General features: G+C 39.3%; 2 protein-coding genes across 2 annotated transcripts; both read left to right on the top strand.

Annotated features, from left to right (window-relative positions):
* The first annotated feature begins 12 nt into the window (after positions 1-12).
* LOC146381632 (nucleolar transcription factor 1-like) lies at positions 13-7,359 on the top strand. Its single transcript, XM_084937726.1, has 15 exons — positions 13-297; positions 410-585; positions 768-845; positions 3,036-3,191; positions 3,284-3,348; positions 3,457-3,564; positions 4,062-4,200; positions 4,325-4,366; positions 4,456-4,524; positions 5,489-5,544; positions 5,646-5,835; positions 5,916-5,963; positions 6,042-6,113; positions 6,380-6,448; positions 6,545-7,359. The coding sequence occupies exons 1-15, from the start codon at positions 264-266 to the stop codon at positions 6,590-6,592; spliced, it is 1,350 nt and encodes a 449-aa protein (XP_084793852.1). The 5' UTR covers positions 13-263; the 3' UTR covers positions 6,593-7,359.
* A 1,581-nt stretch (positions 7,360-8,940) lies between these two features.
* Positions 8,941-15,304, top strand: atxn7l3b (ataxin 7 like 3b). Its single transcript, XM_084937727.1, has 9 exons — positions 8,941-9,072; positions 9,691-9,739; positions 9,825-9,948; positions 10,082-10,214; positions 10,350-10,521; positions 12,094-12,194; positions 12,297-12,319; positions 12,448-12,493; positions 14,384-15,304. The coding sequence occupies exons 3-9, from the start codon at positions 9,898-9,900 to the stop codon at positions 14,461-14,463; spliced, it is 606 nt and encodes a 201-aa protein (XP_084793853.1). The 5' UTR covers positions 8,941-9,072; positions 9,691-9,739; positions 9,825-9,897; the 3' UTR covers positions 14,464-15,304.
* The last annotated feature ends 2,118 nt before the right edge of the window (positions 15,305-17,422 follow it).

Raw genomic sequence — 17,422 nt, 5'->3', positions numbered from 1 at the left:
TGTCACTTTTCATTGGCTAGTTGACACGCGTTTACTTCCTGCCCAACAGAGCAGCGTGTGTTTTACGCGTTGTTTCGTACTGTTGGGTGAGCAGCAGCAGTAAAGTAAAAACTTTTTAACTTAAGCTAGCTCAGTCTGATAGCTTAGCGAACTAGCTAACTTTGCCACGAAGAATAACGTGGTTTAGTTTAAATGTCTGGGTAGTTTGTGTGCAGCCGGTACATCCAAGGACTTGTGTGAATGAAACAAGCTCTGTTTGAAACATGAGCCTCGCTGGAAAGAATGCAGAAGAGTCTGGTGGGTATATGCAGTTTTCTTCCCAACATGAGAGTGCCTTTGCAAGCTCACATCTCGTTAATGGCCGTTGGATCCTTTGTCGTGGTTGACTGTGCTTTCTGTACGTGTGCAGGATGGTGCAAGAAAAACCTCCAGAAACTTCTCGCTGCAATGAAAGCCAACATCCCGGATGAGAAGAAAGAGCTCAGTTATACCCATGGAGAGAGAACTCTAGACTGGGAGAAAGTGGCCTTCCCTCCTTTTTCTCCCGAGGAATGCAAACAAAAGTGGAAAGAGGTTATTCAGAAGGTGGGTCAAATTCTAACTTTAACTTAGTAACTTAGCTTGCATTTACTAGTTCAGTATCCCTAACTATTCTTTAGCAGATGTTCAAATCTTCAGTTTCACTTCAGCATTGCCTGTTTCACTGCTAAGAACCAGACTTGAGCAAATATATGATTTACACTGTACATATCCTTGTTGTTTCTCAGATGCGGAAGGTTCGCAACCTCACAGAGCTCATTGTGGAAGCTGAAAGTGTCCTTTCTGATCCCCTCAATAACACAAAGGTAGGTACTAGAGATGGCACGATACCACTTTTTTTAAGTCTGATACCGATATGAATCCAATATAGTGCGTTTTTTAATCAATAAAACTGTTTTTTTAATATCTTGCCGCATTTTGTATAAGTTCATACTCAAGTTTAAATAAACAACAACAGTAATACTATTCTGTTATACCTGTATGCAAAAAAATACACTGCACCCAAAATATTTCATAGTTCAGCAATACTGATCAATCTAATAAACTTAAACCCACTCCATCCTTCCTATTCTGGTATTTTAAAGAGTACTTAGCAGAAATATTAAGCAACCTAACTAATAGGGTTGCAAACTCCCAGCAAAAAAAAAATAGGGAACCACCCTCCACCTCATGATGCTTAATCGACGTAATCAACTTTAATTTGATGCAGTGTGAAAAAAAAAAAAATGCACAGAAATAAATTATTTTTCAAGAATAATTAAATGGATTCAACAGAACTGCAGACTGCACAGATGGTATCTTCCCAAAGGAAAAAGTATAGTTTACTAGGGTATATTAGACTTAACAGTTACTATATACAGTAATGGACTTCTATACATTTTACATCAGATTAAAACTTTGGGTATAAGATTCGGATAATTATTTATTAAAAGCTAGACATTTTAAATGAGAATAAGAAAGAAAAGTATGTCTTTGTGCCCCCTTTTCCCTGTTCATGCCCTATCGGTCCCCCTGGCTAAACTTTGCTAGATCCGCCCCTGCACAGTTACCAGCCGTCAGCTATGTAGAAAAGGATCCTGGTGTAGAGAGTAATATTAAATAAATTCTAACAACAGCTTATCGAGGTTAAACGTGCTGCTGTTGTTCAGCCGCTGGTTTCCACTTTCTGGTGCAAAGTGGGCCAAAAACAAACAAGAGAGACGGACTCGCAACAGAAAAGCCGATCAGCTGATCATTGATCAGTTTCACGATTGAAGTAGCAACAGGAGAGGGAAGAAGAGAGAAGAGGCACTCGCTCCATATATCGGTTGTTAAGCTTAACGTGGGAATGCTGTACAAACATTCAGAGATGAACTTACACACTTGCTTTACTTCTCTCTGGGATCACTTCCTCGGACATGAAATGCCGGTTTGGTAGCGAGGCTACAAATACACACAGCCGCTCTATCACATGAGCACACTGCTCCGACGTGCTACAGTTATGAGCCGAGTTACGCCGTGTCGCAAGTTTTGTGAGGTGCTTTTTTGATATTTAATGGATCGGATTACATTTTTTTTATTTCTCTCCGATATCCGATCCAGTAATTTACGTCAGTATCGGACCGATATGTAATATCGGATCGGTCCATCTCTATTAGGTACAGAATCATAACAATTTCTATACCTCCAGTTTGTGAATAAAAATGGCCTGTGGAAAGTTGCCTTTTAAGTGTCATGTGAATCGCTTTATTTACAAAAATAAATAAATAAATGCATCAAAAGAGCCTCCTCAGTCTTACGCAGGACCAAAATCCAAAAGTAATGGGTTGCTTTAAAGCTCTCAGTGAATTCCAGTGTGGTTCTGTGATAGGATGCCACCCATCCAACAAGTGCAGTTGTGAAATTTTGTCGCTATCATTTTTTTTTTTTTGCAGAGTCACTCTCTAGACATCTCCGAACCTCTTGTGGCATTCAGATTAGATCAAAAAAGGGAGTAGAGAGCTTTGAGGAGTGCATTTCCATGGCTTAGCAGCTGCATCCAAGCCTCACACCACCAAGTGCAATCATTTTTCTCTGTGTGACAATCTGATGGATGAGTCTGGGTTAGGCGTTCAGTGTAGGGTTGTTCTCTGGCCCTTAATCTCAGTGACAGAAAAGTTTAGTGCTTTAGCATACCAAAGCAATTTGCACAATTTCATGGTCCCTGCTTTTTAAGAACAGTTTGGGGATGTCCCCTTCCTGTTCCAAAAAGACTGGTCCAGCCAAATAGACCGTTTGTACCATTTAATTTTTTACCTAGTAAAAGATTATGCTTGAAATGTTTACACAGCAAGCCATGTATGTGTACTGCAGAACAACAGCTGACTGTTATAGCATCGGAACATGCCATGGCTCTGGGCAGTATCTCCTTGGCCACATGGATTACACACTGCTGGTCAGGTGCATAGCGTTAAATGTGTATTCCTTTGTTGCTTGTACTTGCCTTCTACTGAGTATTCACATTTCTGAAACATTAGCTCCATCCAGAGTACCCGAAGAGACCCATGCCTGTAAATACCTGGTATTACAAGGAAGTCTTTTCCAATATTAAGAAGAAGAATCCAGGGATAAGCTGTGCAGGTTTGATGAAAATCGCAAGCAAGGAATTCAGTCTGCTCCCCGACAAAAAGAAGGTAAAGTATATCAGGAGCTGTCACTACAACACTGCCTGTTCCCATCGTCAGAAAAGCTCACATTTTAAGTCATGAATTATTTATTTTTTCAGGCATTTTATCTGGAGAAATACAGGAACGCATATAAAGAATTCACTAATAAGAGGGTGGAGTTGAGGTAAAAGACAAACATACGTTCCCAGCTGTGTATGTGTGGGATTGGCCCAGTAGGCTGCCTGTACAAGAAGAAGGGGGAAAAAGCCAAACAAATGTTTTTGTCTTTCAGGGAAAAATATGGCAAATCCCTTCAGAAGAGCAAAAGGAAGAAGGTGGTCCCTGAAAGCACCAGTGAGTCAGATGAGGATTTTGAGGGTCTACCTGTCAAGCCACCTATGTAAGCCATACATACACACACTTGGTTTGGCAACTGTCATGTTCATTTTATTTATAGCCTATGGCACATTTAATCAGTTCTCTCCATTACATAAGCTGTCTTTTATAGGTTAAAAGTTTTGATATGTGTATTAGTTTCTGCAACATTGGCCCTTTATTTACTTGGTATTGATACCAGAAATTGGTGTATTGCATAGCTCTGGTTTTCTATTCAAATTTTATGTTTGTGTTTAGTGCGTATGTTTAGCATATTAAGAATAAAGATTATACATGGGCACAGTAATGGTGCATTAGTTTAAGACAATATTTTGTTGTTGGTGTTCTAAGTGTTGAGTTTCTTGAACAAACATGCTGGAAAACTGCATTTCTGACTGCCTGTGTGATTGTGCGGTCTGTATTTAATGCTAACTTTGATTTAATGTAGTTTAAAATCACATCTAGTCTTCTGTGAAGAGGCTACTGAGCATGTTTGTTTGTTTTCTGTGTGTATATCTGTAGAAGTGGCTACAATTTATTCTGCAAAGAGCTGATTGGTAGTATGGGTGTCCCAACAAGAGCCTACATAAAAGAGTGGTCCCAGAGGTGGCGAAATTTAAGTGAAAAGGAGAGAAAAGCCTACAACACACGCTCCAAAGAGGTATAGCAGCATAAATTACTTTTTTTATTTTGTGATGCAAAACAAAGTTTTGAAATCAAGATGATCTTGTTTGGTTATGTTAATGTCTTGAAGCAGAGTTGAACATGTAGTTCATTCTTTTCAGCTGAAGATGCGGTATGAAAGTGAGATGTATACGTATCTAATGGTAAGTTCTAAGATCATAGTTGCAGCATTGCTAACAAATCTCACAGGGTTTGTGTGAATGCTGACTTTATGTTGTATTCTCATCTTCAGAGTTTAGATGAGGAGAAGCGGAACAAGGTCCTCTGCAAAACAAAGATCAGTTTGCCTACAAAGCGTAAGGTGAGAGGACTGTTCATTGCAAGTAAACGGAAAATTAGTTTAATCTGGAAGGGCGTTTGGACCTCATGCTTTGCTCTTTATTATAAATAATAATAAATGTACAGACATGTGCAAAAGTGTTGGTTCCTTTCCGCTGGGAAGAAAAAGCAAAAGAACAAAGTTAACTCTCAAATAAAAATGCCTTTAAAAAAACTATAAAGATAAACAATACAAACCAGAGTGTTACACAAAGGCCTTACCTCTTTTGATTCAGGTGTTTCCAATTCGTGAAATTTCTTGCCTCTCAGATATTCCACATCAAGTGTAAGTCTTCTTACTGCAAAGTTGAAGCATTTAGAAACCAGCTATAACTGTAGCCAATCAGTGAATCTTTTCACCCTGGATTACTAAATGTCATTTAGTTTTAATCGTTATTTAAGCATCTAAATTCTTTTAGTTTTTGTCAAGTAAATATTAGATGATTATCAGAGACTGAATCTGCAAAAGTTAATTCAGTTGACTGAAATATAAAGTGTAAAAGTTTCATGTTCTTTGCCAGTGAGAGGTCCTCCACATGGTTTAAAAAGCACCATAGTTTACCTGACATCCAATGCGGCGTGTGTCCGTATTTCTACTCTTCTCTTCCTCTCAAATCTTGACAGTTTTCATGAGAAACGGGGGGGGGCAAGAGCTGAGTATGGCTTGGTCCTGTGTTCAGCACTGATGCAAGAATATTCGTGGTTCAAATCCACTACCAGAGTGAAGGAATGACACATTGTCCTGTTAAGGTGCCAACACTTTTGTACAATTCATTTAACAGAACAAACATTTTTCTTTGATACTTTAGGGGAATTTGGAATTTGTCACCTTTTCAGCTATCTGTTGGCAATTGCCTCTAAGAGCTTTGTTTTCTGAGCTCTCTTTTCATTCATGTAAGTATTAACTGCGTGGCATTGAAATCAACACGTTTGTTATAAATCTGCAGATTTTCAAAAGGAAAACCAAGGAGAAAATACCCGGCGAGCCCAAGATGCCATCCACGTGAGCATAGTCGTCAAACTCACTCACCTTCAAGGATTAATTTTAACTCGACAAATGAAATCCTGAAAGACAAAGGTTTTTAATTTTATTTATTTTTATAGGTCTGTCAACGTGGCTTTCTGCCAAGATCAGATGAAAATTCTAAAAGAAAAAATCCCAAATGCAAAAGACCGCTTTGCTGCGGCCAACAAAAAATGGCATGAACTCTCCATAAAGGACAAGTCCTGGTACCAATTAAAAGTAAATGAAAAGCTGAGGAAATACTCCACCGAGCTGCAGGAGTGGTTTAAGGTAGGAAAATATTTATTTATAATTTTCATTTCTTTTTAAGTTTTAATTAGTATTTAAATTTTCACACTTTTGTTTTAAAGACACTGACTCCAGATGAGCAGAATGAGTATCGAAAACAGAACCCTCGTGTGAGTACCTCAAAATTCAGTCTCCTGTTTTTGTCTTTTGTTTTTCTAATATAATAACATTCCTATCCATTATTGCAGAAATTAAAATATCTTGAGGACACCTTACCGAAATATTCTGACAAGGACGAACTATTTTTGAAGCAGCCATCAGTAAGTCTGAATATTTATACAACAAGTGCCAAGTAATACACCCACATGTTCAAGTTCATGCTCGTGATATGAATGCAGTCAAGTTATTCACAGGGTTTACTTATGACTCCATCACATTTTACATCATGCTTGAAGAGCTTCAGGTAAATGTCGGAGAAGTCAATGTAATATAGCAATGTATATTCAGGGGGAATTAGAATAAGTGATAATGGGAAGAAAATGTTCTTTAAGCTGCACTCTTCTAATTTTTTTTGTCTGTCACGCAGGACTCAGAAGACGAAATCATCGAGAGCAGCAGTGATGATGAAGACGACAACATACTGGACTTTGATGAGGTTTGTGAAATATTAGACCTTTTTTTCCTTCGTGTTCCTTATTATTAAAAATGATTCAGTCCATCTAAATATGAAATCTCCCCCGTTAATCTGCAGGATGACGAGGAGGAGGAAGAAGATGATATAATGTTTGACATGTATTAATTGGTGATGAGATGGACAGCTGAAAAACCAAATGTAGAAAATTCAGATGCTGTTCTGAATTTGAAGAGAGGGAGAAGCCCTCGAGTGGGTGACAAAAACCTCACATTCTTCACCATCTAAGGGTTTGTTCTGACTCCCACGCTGAAGCAAGATGGTTTATATTCACATGGACGCTGCAGCGATGCTTGAAATTTTAATCTGTCTGTTGTGTTGTGGATCATTTTTTGCAAGTTAATGCATTCAAATGATGAAACGCACAAAACGCACTGGGGTCTTTTCAGATTCCTTACAGAAGGAAGTTTTGCCAGTTTGCAGCCTTCTTGGCAACTCCTCCTGGCACTTACGTGTCCAATTATTTAACTTTACTCTCAGTGAACACTGGGGAGTAAAAACACCATGCATATTGTCGATCCATAAATTTCATTTGTTTGTTTTATTTTATTTTTTTACTGGTTATTCAGTGTTGTGTAGGCGCTGGAGCCTGTCCCAGATGGCATAGGGTAAAAGTTGGAGTAAACTTTGGGAATGTTGCCTGTCTATGATGGGGCTAATACAGATGTATTCACACCGACTGCCAGTTTAAAATCACTAGTTCGCCTACCATGTGTGTCTTTGGACTGTGGGAGAAATCTGGAGGTGATTCTTGCTGACAACGGAGGAGTCGAGCCTAAACATTCTTGTTGTGATGTACTGTGCCAACCACTGGGCCACTGAGCTGCCTTGTGTCTCTAAATGTATAGTCTGATTAAAAACAGCTTTAATCGTTTCATTAGCTTTTTTTTCTTCACCCGTGGAAGTTCTGGTACTACTTCCACCTTTTTTGCAGTTACATACTGATTTATCCTGCAGGTTTGAATTCAGGATTCAGAGTCCCAAATCTGTGTCTCCTGTAATTTCTGGTCTGTTTTATAGTCCATTTGAATGCTGTTTATGCTGCACACAGAGGTGGTGCTGAAACAAAGATAAATATACTGACAGCACCTATATTTAGCTATTTTTGTAATGTGATGATACGTGTGTGTGTGTGTGTGTGTGTGTGTGTGTGTGTGTGTGTGTGTGTGTGTGTGTGTGTCATGTGGTTTCATAGAGAAGCCATTGTGAATTAGGGTGGCTAGATCCCTACAAAAGAAATGTGGGACCAAAACAGACAATTATTTTTGCAAAGTTAATAAAATAAGAATAAATGGAAGCTGAAGTTTATTATTATTATTATTATTATTAGTAGTAGTAGTAGTATGTTCTTGATAGTCTGTATTTGCCTGTATCCTGTTAATCCAGCAATTATACTGTCTGGTAACAATCTTTAGATTTCAGTCGGGATGGATCCATAGGTTGGCATGAAATGGGGAAAAATAACTAGCAAAAAAGGACAAAAGGTATTTCTTAGTAAAATGAAAACAGGCTTATCTTCATTTGACTAGAAAAAAAGGGGGGGGGGGGGTGCGTCTTCCCTTCAAATGTTTTTGGGTTAAAAAAAGCGCCAGCCTTTAGAAAAGTGGGACAGGAGGACAAGGAATAAAAATAAAAGTCCCAGTTAAGAAGGTTCATCTTGTTATCAAACATGACTGGGAGGTTTATTATCAGTAGACACCTATTTGAGATAAAATGGCGTGATTTACTGGATTTTTGATGGCCTTTTTTATTACGTTCCACGTTTTTGCGATAAATGCTGTAAGTCTGCCTAAAGATTTGTTTAATCTTGGTTGTAAAATTCAAATAACCGGGCACAAACTAGGAGGGGTGGTGGGGAAAAAAGTGAAATAAAGGCACAGTGTAGCTCTTTGGTAAGCGGCGTGGGGGAAACAGTCACATGCTGCCCTGGGAGGTAAACACTCGGTTGTAGTGATGTGTCGCGAACGAAATGGCTGTTAGAGCCGGGTCTTTGACGTGAACGACACGAGCCGTGGGTTGTTGTTGTTTTTTTTTTTGTTGTTGTTTTTTTTTCTTTCTCTCACCCTCTCTCTGGCACTTTTTTCCGCTTCAGGTAAACAAACATTTTTTAAAAAAATTATTTGAATATATATGAGTGTTTGTGTATAAATACACAAACAATACACATATGCTTTCAATTGTGTAATTTAAGTGATTTATGGTAGCTCTGTTTTGGAAGTTCAGTTAACGCTAGAAATGTTTTGGAGTTTGTACGTGCTTTGTCTCTAGAGGCCACCGCATATGTTTTTATATAAACATAAATAAAACCACTTTTTTTTTTTTTTACATTAGTAATTCCTTTTGTGCATAATTTTATATTATAGTTAATAATAAATTAATTAAAGCAACAAAACAACCTGAAGAGCCGGTTCGGAGCCGAAAGAGCCGGCTCTTTTTAGTGAGTTTAGCCGAAAGAGCCGGAAATCCCATCACTACTCGGTTGGAGTTAGTTTAGAAGAGCAGAGGAAGCAATCGCTGGTGGGAACTCGTGTGGCGATCGATTGCTCCTGCCTGATCTCTGATGTAAAGATGGGTGCCTGCCGAAACAGGTAAATAAACACAATTAATAGGGGATTTGGGTTGAGGCTGCTTCATTATCCGTCGGTGAGCTTTATGTGAGGGTTTGGGCGTCGCTTTGTCCTTTCACTCCCACCCTTGCTGGGTGTTTGTACGGGGAGTTGAAAGGCGCACAGCCGCAGTGCAGCAGCGGTGTCGGGGTTCGGGGAAGAGCCTCGTTGTTACTCTGTTTCTCCAGCGTCGAAGAAAAAAAAACAGCAACATAATAAAATAACACAGCCAGTCACAACTAAAGGTGTTGCATAGCTTCTAATTAATGTGACAGGATTAGCATGTTTGGCTAGTAGCTGTGCGTGTTGTGTAGTTGTGCTGTTGAGGGGGGTCGTGAGTACGATACCGCCTCTCCTTTAACCTCTTGGCATTTTCAATTCATCTCGCAAGCAGCCCATTCACAGCCAAGCTCTTTGTTTTCTTCTCCAAGGTTAGGGCTAAGCTACTTTCATTACACGGTAATACTCGGAGCACCGCCGTAGCGTCACGTTTTCCTTCTTTCGTCTGTTGTTGTTGTTTTGGTTTTTTTTGAGTTGTTGCAGTGCTTAAAAGGGGAAAAACACCCACCAACGCCAAGTTATTGTCATTTTTTTTTCCAGGTTTTAAAACGTTGGGAAGTGACTCCCTGGTAGTGTTCAACGTGCAGTTGTAAGTCCACGCATCTCACCCACAGACTGATTTGCATTCATTGTTTGCCACGGTGTTGCTTACTTGTGTATCCCTCCCGCTGCAGCCCTGTTTTGGCCAATGCTTGCTGAGCTACAGCATGACCACAGCAGTGTCTGCTCATCTGGTAGTTCTGGCAAATGAAAATGGAGGAGGTTTCAGTGTCCAGCCTGGACAACAGCAAGCTGGAGGTACAATGGCGTGAAAGCCTTCTGGTAGACTTGGAAATGCACATTGTATCTGCAGACACGTGTGGCTGAATTGCTTCAGAACAAAAACACAAAGCAATCAGGCAACACTGTGTGTCTTTCTCTTCCCTGCCAGGCCCTAGCTCAGGACATCCTGTCTGACCTGGTGGAGGATGCGTGCCTGGGACTTTGCTTTGAGGTCCACCGGGCAGTAAAACAGGGCTATTTTTTCCTGGATGACACGGACCAAGAAAGTATGAGGGACTTCGGTGAGCACAGACTTTTTTCTTTTTTCTTTCTTTTCTTCTTCAGCCAAGTAAAGCTGAGTTGTTTCTTCAATACCAGCCAGCGTACACCAGAGAATAATTAACGTATAAATCAAATGACTTTATTCCGACTTCCAGAAATTGTGGACCAGCCAGGACTGGATGTGTTTGGCCAAGTGTACAACCAGTGGAAAAACAAGGAGTGTGTATGTCCCAACTGTAGCCGGAGTATTGCTGCCTCACGCTTTGCTCCACACCTGGAGAAATGTCTGGGGATGGGACGTAACAGCAGCCGTATAGCCAACCGCAGGTATGGGCATTAAAAAAGCAGCCAACACAGCTGATTTGAGACTCTGTTTGAGTAGAGGCTGTGGTAATCTCAAATGTTTTCACTGTGTTGTCTTATGAATCTGAAAACCAAGGTGTTTGACTATGGCTTCCAAGGAGCCACACGTTATTGGCATTTTTTTTAAGTGGTTTTGAGAGATGGTTCATATATTTGAAACTCCAGGCTTTCTGAAGGTCTTTCAAAGGTTTTCTTTGTACATTGGCTGCTTTAACTAGACCATTTTTAAAGGAATGTTAGTTTTGTTTGCTAAGTTACTTAACACTGACTTGTGAATCATTCAAGCATATAAAAGGTGCCGAACTCAAGGACAGAACCAGTGTTGTGTCTACACATAAAAGACAACTTGGCAATGAACTACTTTTAATTTCTTACTTTTTGCAACCGGCAACCTGTAACAAAAATTTGCAGTTTGTTCCTCTACAAAAACACCAAAGAAAACACAGTTTGACAAACCAAAAAAAAATATTTTTTTTGCACAAACACAGTGATTCCCACAGCGCTATTATCCAAAAACTTGGGATATCTTGGCGTGATGTGCATTGTGTCAAAGAAACTGGACAAATGGAGGACAAAAGAAGTAGTGGCAGACCTTTAAAAAAAAAAGAAAAAAAAAAAAAAAGAAACTATGTACACCAAAGAGATGAAACAGGACCTGTTCATCAAAGCCTCTTCAGAAATGAACTCAGTGGAAGGCTGTCTGTCAAGAAAACATTCTTAATGAAGGGAAACAGAGAGGAAAGGCTGAGACATGCAAAATTACACAACACCTGGACTTAAAATCCACTGAAACACGTCTGATGGAGTAATATATACATAAGTGAAATTGTGAGTATGCGCTGTGGAGGTCAGGAAAGAGGCACAGCAGTGAGTTTCTACAGCCATCTGTGAAACACATTGGAGGCCCTGTCACCACTGTGGAAAAAAAACCCCAAAACAGATATTGATTCATCATGCAATAATATCTGGAAAATAATTGGCAACAGCAAGCCAATGGTCCCAATCACACTGCTAGTGCAGGTAAAGCATACCCGGATATAAAAACACACAACGGAACACCATAAGTCATGGATTGGCCTTCCCAGAGCCCGGACCTCAATGTCGAGGCAGTGTGCGATCATCTTGAGAGAGAACATAACAAAAAGGCATATCATAAACTTTGAAACTCATTAGAATTGCCCATATTCTCTATATATACCTTTATATACTCTTTTTCTATGTTTCATTACATCACCGCACCTATCCCTCATCTTCCTAGCAAAATAAAGATAAATGGAAAGGGGGGGGGGGCTCAAGACTTTTGCACAGTATTCTATATAAGCTAAATATGCTGCAGGCGTTATGCTGCCTGCAGCATAGTGAATAATGATAATCTTATGAACTCCAGAAACAAGAAAACAAACAAAAAAAAAATCAGTTTCAGCCTGAAGTCGGTTTGTTTCATAATCAAACTGTTATTTGCAGTGAGTAATGCTGACTCACTCAGTGTGTATGTGCGCGTGCGTGCGTTATACCTTGCTTGTTCCTCTTTTACAGAATAGTCACTGGTAACAACACCAACAACAAGTCAGAGAGTGACCAAGAGGATAATGATGACGTCAATGATAACGACTGGTCTTATGGGGCAGAAAAGAAAGGTGACGCTCTCGTAGTCTTTGGCTGCGCATGCGTGAAATTTAAATGTGACTAATATTTGTTAACTCTGAGTTAAATCTCTAAAACAAATCTTTCTTTTACAGCCAAGAAAAGGAAATCTGATAAGGTACTTTTCTTTTCATCAAACCTTATACTTTAACTAAACAAACATGTTGGGCATTGCTGCTTTAATACCCCCAGCATTCGTCTGCATGTAAAAACTCAAAAATAAAATATTTTGTCTTTCCACCTCAGAATCCAAACTCACCAAGAAGATCCAAATCATTCAAGCATAAGAACAGTAAGTGAAAACAAGATTTTAACTTCCTGCTGGAGCTTGTCTGTATGTAATCAGATCTTAAAACAGTGCAGCTTTGCTATATGCTGTCATATGTATACTATTAGTTAAATTACCCACAGATCACTTTATAACAGTGGATACCAGAGTGAAGCATAGCAGAGTCAGCATATAGAATCATTTTCACATTACAGTATATGAAACATGTTTTGTTCTGTCCTTATATTGATCTGGCTGGAGGTATTATGTTTCCAGGTTACGCCTATCTGTCAGTACAGTCCATACTGTAGTGGTTTACACATTCGCCTAACAAATGAAAACTCCTCAGCCCGATCACAGGAGGAGACACAAATCCCTTTGAGGTTGCATCAAAAAGAAAAAAGAAATCTGCCAAGCATGCAGAGCTTCCCGCTGTGGCGACCCTTTAAAAATAAGGGAGCAGCCAAAAGTAGCTGCTGCTTCTACCAGTCTATCCTCACGTAAGTGATTTCAAGGGCAAAATTACACAAGAATTCCCTAATAATCTATGTCTAATAGAATGAAGTGGTGAATTTTATTGTCCCAAATGTCAACTACGTGGTAACGTCAGCTGATTTTATTAGCCACTATTAATGAGTGTAATTCAACAGGAAACTATGACCATATATTTGGTCACATAATGAAGTGTTAAAGGTGTTTGGCTTCAGACTGTGGTGGCTATAAAGATATCCTGTTTTGCTTTCTCTATATCTGTCACATCCCTGACTTCATAAGATTTCTACCACACCAAAGTATGATGCGGTAGAACGTTTTGTTCTGTAGAATAAAGAAACTTCACAGTGTAGCAACATGAGGTTTTTATATAGCGCTTTTCTACTCTGAGCATTCAAAGCTCTTTATACAACTTGTACATTCACCCAATCACACCCAAGCACTTTCTAAGCTATTAATTGCTCCCTATCTAACATTCATACACATTCACACTCTGATGGACGTGTGATGCCATGTTTTATTAATGTTGGGTTAGTATCTTGCCCAAGGATATTTGCATGCAGACTAGAGCAGATTGGGATCTAACCTTCCACTAACCTTCCAGTTACCTTCTACTGTCCAAATTTGGTCAGGAAATGTGTATCAATGTGTCTTAGGTTCCTGTTCTTAGCTGTCAGGAAGGGCATCCGCTGTGGTCTTCTGCTTCGAGGCTAAACATGTGCGTTCAGAGATGCTCTTCTGCGTACCTTAACTGTATTGTGGTTATTACCATACTCCAGATGTCTGGCATCAATAATGGATTGGATTTATATAGCGCTTTTCAAGGCTTTTCAGGTACAATGCCACTATTCATTCACTCTCGCATTCACACACTGGTGGAGGCAAGCTACGGTTGTAGCCACTGACAGAAGCGAGGCTGCCATATCGCGTCATCGGCCAACACCAGTAGGCGGTAGGGTAAAGTGTCTTGCCCAAGGACACAACGACCAGGACAGAGAGCCCGGGGATCGAACCGGCGACCTTCCGGTTACAGATACGCTTCCCAACCCCCTGAGGCACGGTCGCCTCCAGATGTCTGGCATCAATGAGGCACTTTCACCCATGGGACTGCTGCTCATTGGATATTTTCTGTTTTCTTTAAACCACACTTCTTTTTTCCCTATTCTGAGGCTCAATTTTAATTTCAGCAGGCTGTCTTGAGCATCTCTACATATCTAAATGCACTGAGTTGCTGCCATGTGATTGGCTGGTTAGATATCTGCCTTAATGAGCAGTTGAACAGCTGTACCTAATAAATTGTCTGGTGCACATATCATTTAGAACCAGTAATAGTGTAGTGATTGAGACACTAAACACCAGTTGAAATCAATTATGTGTCTGGATTGAAGCATGAATAAATAAATGGCGCGTGTGTTCCTCTAGGCATGATGGGTCCCAGACGTCGCATGGACAACCAGGAGAGCCCGCGCATGCTGATGAAAGACGAGGCATTCTCTCAATAACACAAACACACATTCTCTCACCATCGTGTGTGCGGAGATGCACACAGAGACACGCTCACAGGACGACCAACAAAACTTCACCTTTGGTTCTTTATGTTGTGAAATGAATGGACGTTGATGGTTAAAGGCAACGTTTGTGGTGTTTGCTGCTCTGCAGAAGCTGTTCAGAACTCCCAACCTTATACTTGACAAATTTATTTTTATTCAGAAAATCATTGTACCAACACTTGTTTTGTTTTGTGTTTTTAAATAATTTTCTGTAGTTATCATTTTCGACTGATACTTGTCACCAAATATGATTTCACTGCACAGATGTAAACTGCGGTGTAATTCATTCAGAGACGGTGTACGCTTACAGTATTTCTTTTTCTTTTCATAAAATACAGAAATGATTACACAGTGGATGTCCTTATATTACCTCACATTTTACAATCTCATTCTTTGATAAAAAAAACAATGTCAAAGACAATCCTTGCTAATGGTTTGTCTTATTTTCACCTTTCACTGTCTGAATTTCTCAAACAGAATTAAAAGACAAGCGTCTCTGTCGTTCACCTGTGGAAACTTGTTTCACAATGTTCAGGACACGAACTCCTTAAGTGTAGAAGCAGGTATTTGGTGCAGAAAGCAGGTTTCTTCATTTTTCATTTCTTTTTTGGTGGGATAGAGTTGCTTGTTTTCTAGCATTGAAATATGTCTTTGTATCATGTGTTTACATTGTAAAGGGTTACATATGTCCTTGGTGTGATGTGATAGTGTAAATATTCTAATAGTTGAATTGCTGCTATCATGGCTCAGTTTGTTTCATCTGTCTAGCAAAATAAATGATTTGTTATCTGTCCTGTGTTTTCACATTCATTTTAACAAAAGTATGAATTTATAAAACAGCAACCAAGTACATGGAATTAATGTCTAACTGATCAACAGGGGGTGCTGTTGATCAGATGATGTGCACATGCTTCTGTTGCTGGATGTGGGGCTAAATATTATCCTGGTTCGTGTGGTTGTAGGTCATATTCTCAGAAAACTGTCATGTTGTAAACACAGCCATGTTCATACAGTTCAAGCTTCTTATTCAGAGTTCATTGTGCCAAGGGGGAGCTGATAATGTTGTTTTTGTGTAGCCTTCCTAAACTCTGCAGTACAGGCATTAATGTAGCCCATAGGTTAAAAGATTTTGATGCGCAATAGTTCTCAAGGCTTTCTGAAAGTCTTTCAAAGTTTTTCTTTGGACGTGGGCTGCTTTGTCACTCATATTCATATTCAGTCTTTGTACCTGACCATCTTTGGGAGAATGTTTTTCTTTTCTCTTTAAATTCAAGCATAAAAGGGGGCATTTAACTCAAGGGAGGAACCAGTTTTATGTCTGCATATACCAGATAACTTACACAGTTTGAGTATGTTACAGCAACAAGCTGATTTCTAAAGAGCTACTAGCTGAAGACTTGGCATAATTTGGTATTGTGTGCAAGAACTTGGAGAAACTGGACAAATAGAGGATAAAAAAAAAAGTGCCAAGCCTAAAACAAATATCTACAACAGATGAACAGTAAACAGAAAAAATCCAGAAAAACTGACAGAGGATCTATGTACTGTTTACTGAAGGCTCATCAGAAGTAACCTCAGTGGAAGGTTGGCCATCAACAAGCCATTCTTAAGGAAGGGAAATGGAGAGAAATGGCCGAGGTATGCAAAACTTCACAAGAATTGGACTGTACAGAGGAGGTCAGGGGAGTGGTAGAACAGTGGGTGTCTACAGTCATCTGTATAACATGGTGGAGGCTCTCTCGAGGTTTGGGGCTGTGTTTCAGCAAATGGTGTTGGGGATCTCTTTAAAATTAATGGAAAAGTACCATCATATTTAGATCCACCATGCAATGCAATCTGAGAAGTGTCTGACTGGCAGTGACATCATTTTTTAGCAGGAAGGTAATCCCAAACAAAGAAGAGCTTTGAATGTCCCTCAAGGACCCTGGAGGGACATATAGCTAAGAGAACTATTCCTGAAGAGCATTTAAGTTGCTTAAGAGAGTTCATGCTGTGCTGATGAATAAATGTAGTCATACCAAATGTTGGTTTTCAAGCTCGCTAGAATTGTACAGCCACTGTTTTTTTTTTTCTTTTCTTTTATCCTGCATTTCCCCATATGTTTCAGTAAATATTTCCTACTCCCAGTATGAACCTTCCAGATCCCTCAGATCATCTGGATCCGGCTTTTTATCAGTTCCCAGAGTCAGAACCAGACATGGAGAAGCTGCATTCAGCTTTTATGCTCCATATATCTGGAACAAACTCCCAGAAAGCCTCAGATCAGCTGAAACACTCAGTTTATTTAAATCCAGGTTGAAGACTCACCTGTTCTCAGCTGCATTTGAATAAAGCACCAATGTTTTACTTTTAAGCGTAAATTTCAAAATTTTAACTACTGATTTTATCTACTGTTCCTTTCTTTTTTTTCCCCATTTTAAATCATGCTTTTTATTTGTTTTTGTTTTTTAATGTCTCTGTAAAGCATTTGAATCACCTTGCTGTTGAATTGTGCTATATAAATAAACTTGCCTTGCCTTACTCCGTCATTTCCCCCAGGAAAATATAAGGATGGGTGGCATAAGACTTCTAGATTCATCACATTACTGTTTACCAAAAATTAGTGTTCAGGAGGCAGAGTATTACTCCAGGTTATAGTTTGGCACTACTGAGAAAAGTCTCGAGCTTCTGATCAAGAAACAAAATTATTATTACAAAACCAAGCGCAAGTTTATGTAAGTCAAATTTGAAATCAAGCATTGAAAATAAAACATAATTGAAAATATATACTTTTACAAAATACACAAGAAATAAAGACTTCGGACTAGCATGAGTTTAAAGGTGTTCGAAAAGAAAAAAAAATCGAGATTATTGCGCGCTGAAATTTGGAACTATCTAATTTCCGATGTTTGTGAACGGAGCATGAAGTTGA

This window comes from Perissodus microlepis, chromosome 8 (assembly GCF_051167445.1).
Source record: "Perissodus microlepis isolate ML-2025 ecotype Zambia chromosome 8, ASM5116744v1, whole genome shotgun sequence".
NCBI classification, from domain to species: domain Eukaryota; kingdom Metazoa; phylum Chordata; class Actinopteri; order Cichliformes; family Cichlidae; genus Perissodus; species Perissodus microlepis.
This window is presented reverse-complemented; position numbering and strand designations above follow the sequence as displayed.

Excerpts from the sequence above, each read along its gene's own strand:
- LOC146381632 (XM_084937726.1), top strand. The coding sequence starts at position 264 with ATGAGCCTCGCTGGAAAGAATGCAGAAGAGTCTG. Across the intron at positions 3,565-4,061 it reads CTACCTGTCAAGCCACCTAT|AAGTGGCTACAATTTATTCT; the intron begins GTAAGCCATACA and ends GTATATCTGTAG. Across the intron at positions 5,545-5,645 it reads GAGCCCAAGATGCCATCCAC|GTCTGTCAACGTGGCTTTCT; the intron begins GTGAGCATAGTC and ends TTATTTTTATAG.
- atxn7l3b (XM_084937727.1), top strand. The coding sequence starts at position 9,898 with ATGAAAATGGAGGAGGTTTCAGTGTCCAGCCTGGACAACAGCAAGCTG. Across the intron at positions 10,215-10,349 it reads AGAAAGTATGAGGGACTTCG|AAATTGTGGACCAGCCAGGA; the intron begins GTGAGCACAGAC and ends TCCGACTTCCAG. Across the intron at positions 12,320-12,447 it reads AGAAAAGGAAATCTGATAAG|AATCCAAACTCACCAAGAAG; the intron begins GTACTTTTCTTT and ends TTTCCACCTCAG.